Source organism: Chaetura pelagica, unplaced genomic scaffold, assembly GCF_000747805.2.
Source record: "Chaetura pelagica isolate M959 unplaced genomic scaffold, ChaPel_1.0 scaffold360, whole genome shotgun sequence".
NCBI lineage: Eukaryota > Metazoa > Chordata > Aves > Apodiformes > Apodidae > Chaetura > Chaetura pelagica.
In genome coordinates this window covers 117,762-120,618 of record NW_009951950.1, presented here as the reverse complement: position 1 = coordinate 120,618, position 2,857 = coordinate 117,762, and the positions used below count along the sequence as shown (strand labels likewise).

Below are 2,857 nucleotides of genomic sequence, written 5' to 3'. Positions count from 1 at the left end.
GCTGAAGCCCAGCAAAAAATTCAGTAGGCAAGATGGAATCAACCCAAGGGCTCCTAATAACATGCCCCATTTTAAACATCACTGAAACTATGTTCAAAACCTAATTTGGAAAAACACTATTACAAATTAAGTTTTCAAGTCTTTGGATTACTTTCTATTTGGTTTATTTGCTTAACTATGCTCAGCAGTCATGCTTGCTGACCTGACAGAATGCCTGCCTAGCCAAGCCATTTCTCACAATCTTCAGAATATCCAAGAGCAGAGCCCTAGGGATATAGCTCCTAGGCAAGAAGCAACAGTGGTTTCCACAGATTCCTAGTATGTGACTACAGATGGGGGGATACAGTAAGTGGTTGGGTCTCAGAGGAACTGAAGAACATCATGGTAGAGACTCCCCAGACTTGCTTCCTTCTGTAGCTGATGATTCAAACTAGCCAGCTTGCACAACCTTTTGCTGCTCATAAGACTGATATAGCTCTATGCTTGGAAACCACACTTTGATAAGTCATGCATTTCTCAAGACCAACAGGATGACATTTTATATATTCCAGCATGTGACAGGAAGATTTATATGTTAAATGAGCAGGTCTGTAGTTTTACAGGCATTTCAAAATCAAGACCTGAAACATACCTCTTCAACAGAAAAGCCCATGGATAAGGCAGCTACATCTGGAATCCGCTCACCAGGAATGGGCCAACCTCCATCCCGAAAAACAACGGACTGAGGTGACCGTAAGATGTTAAATTCATCACCACATACACCTAAAAACAAACAAAATAAGCTGTCAGAGTTTTCACAAGCTTACCCTTGCATCATCACAGAAAAAGTGTGTATTAGAGCTTAATAAAACTCCTGGTTCCTCACTCTTGTACCTATCCATTTATGCAGTATGAGGAATGAAAACCAGTCGCTTTAATGTTTTGGAAAACAAAATAAGGTTTCTATACATCAATGACTAAGGATGGAAAAATCCACATTAATGAATTAGGACAATTATTCAAGCAACTGCAGAGTACACTTCTGCATACTCACTAGCAGGTTGCAAGCAGTGTGACAGTTCAGACCTGCTAAAGCCAGCAGACTCCCAAAAGCCCATCAGCTCACAAGCAGCTACGCACCAACCCAGCTCTGCTCCTAGGACTGCTTGGCATAACACCTCTGTTCATACAGACAACAGCCTGAGCCACTGAACCCAGAGCCAGGAGGATCAGCAGAGTCAGTGCTGGCTTAAACAGAGCACTGCCAGGAACAATCTGGCTTCTGCAGAACAGCTCCAGTGTCTCTGCTCTGCTTTCACAACCACATGACCTTCTGAGATGTTTTTCTTCCTCTGATGCGGTACTGTACCTAAGCTGACTGTGTGAAGCCACAATCTGAAATACTTCTCATGCAGGGTTTTCGCTTGTTTGTGATGCCTCCTTCCCTCTCTTTCCCATTACCTTGAAAAGTGAAGTTGACTGAAAGCATTATTTCTAATCTGTATTATGACGACAGTAATCTATTGTGTAATGAAGTCAGAGAGGACTCTGTGAAATAAGAGATAGGCTTATTTCAGTCTAGCTTCTTATTCTAAAGTCACTTAAGCATAACTGCAATAATGTCTATACAAGCATTTATCAAAAAAGAATTTAGAATGCATTGGTGTGTATAAGCAGGAACAAGCACAATACAAAATGTCAGAAGAATCCTCTCCAATGAGCAATCTGTGTATGTTCCTACCAGAAAACTAATCTGATACAAGACTGGAGAAAACAGAGTAGAAGACCAATAAATATTTGCAGGCCATCTAAGTTTAAGTTCTAATTACATAATCAGTCTGACTACATACTCCAAAATTACATTAATAAGATAACCTTCTGAAAAAAAGTATTAATTCATATGACCACTGAAAATTAGTTACCAAGCCAAGTAGCTATGTAAGATGGTTTTCCAGAGCATCTGCAAATCTAAAGGCTATAAAAAAGCAACAGCAAACTGATGTGTTGTGTAGTTATAGCCTTCCCTAATATTAATGTAGCCAATCTGACCTTGAAGATGCTGTTTAAAGTCTGGATCATGAACATGCCCACAAATGTTGACAGTAAATCTAAGCTATATTATGATAAACATACTAAAGGAACAAAGTACTGCAATCCAGATTGGGGAAGGGTGGCAAAAAAAAAAGGGAACAGGCCAAAGCAACAGATGTGTATGAAGCATACCAAGCATTTTGTTTTAATTTGAGAAGTGTTCACTGGATGGCCTGCTATCAATTACCAGCCTCTATGTGAAAGAACAGAAATGCTTCCAGACCAATTTGCTTGGGAAGGAATTTACAAAAATGCCACCAACATTTTTGCTTAGTCTGTAGGATTTCACATATTGCTTTACTTTTCCACAAGGCTACAAGACAGTCGCACGTTATTTAAGACAAGCTGCTTTACTTAGCATAAGGTTGCTTAAGTGGATAAAATTAGAGAATTACCCTTTTTAACCAAATTTGCCTTGCTAAGCTGTTGAAGGTCTGAATGACCACTGAACGTGAACTTGGGAACACACGCCTTTTCCTCAGACTCACTGTATCTGCTCGACCAGGATACCCCACTGGGCCACATACTCAGTGAAGTCTAAAGAACAAATTCTGAGACGCAATTCATCCAGTGCCCTGCCAGCCCCCCACCTGCGGAAAACCTAACCCAACCGCTACCTCACAGGAGCGGCACCTCGGCACACAAGGCCAGCCCGCAAAAGCCTTTCTGAGCCTACAGAACGCTACGCGCGGCCCTTTGCTGGAAAGGGAGAGACATGGAGCACAGTGCCCGGCGGAGCTGGGGCGGGTGGGGAGCAGGGAGCTGCCCCAGCTGCCCCACACGCACC

The 2,857-nt window shown here is 42.1% G+C and overlaps 1 protein-coding gene across 1 annotated transcript in view; it reads right to left on the bottom strand.

The window, feature by feature from the left end:
* ATP6AP2 (ATPase, H+ transporting, lysosomal accessory protein 2) overlaps window positions 1–756 on the bottom strand; it is a 9,093-nt gene extending 8,337 nt beyond the window's left edge. The window contains 2 exon segments of the mRNA XM_009997751.1: window positions 632–690; window positions 693–756. Coding sequence (XP_009996053.1) covers window positions 632–690; window positions 693–750 — 117 coding nt within the window. The 5' untranslated portion in view covers window positions 751–756.
* Window positions 757–2,857: the final 2,101 nt, after the last annotated feature.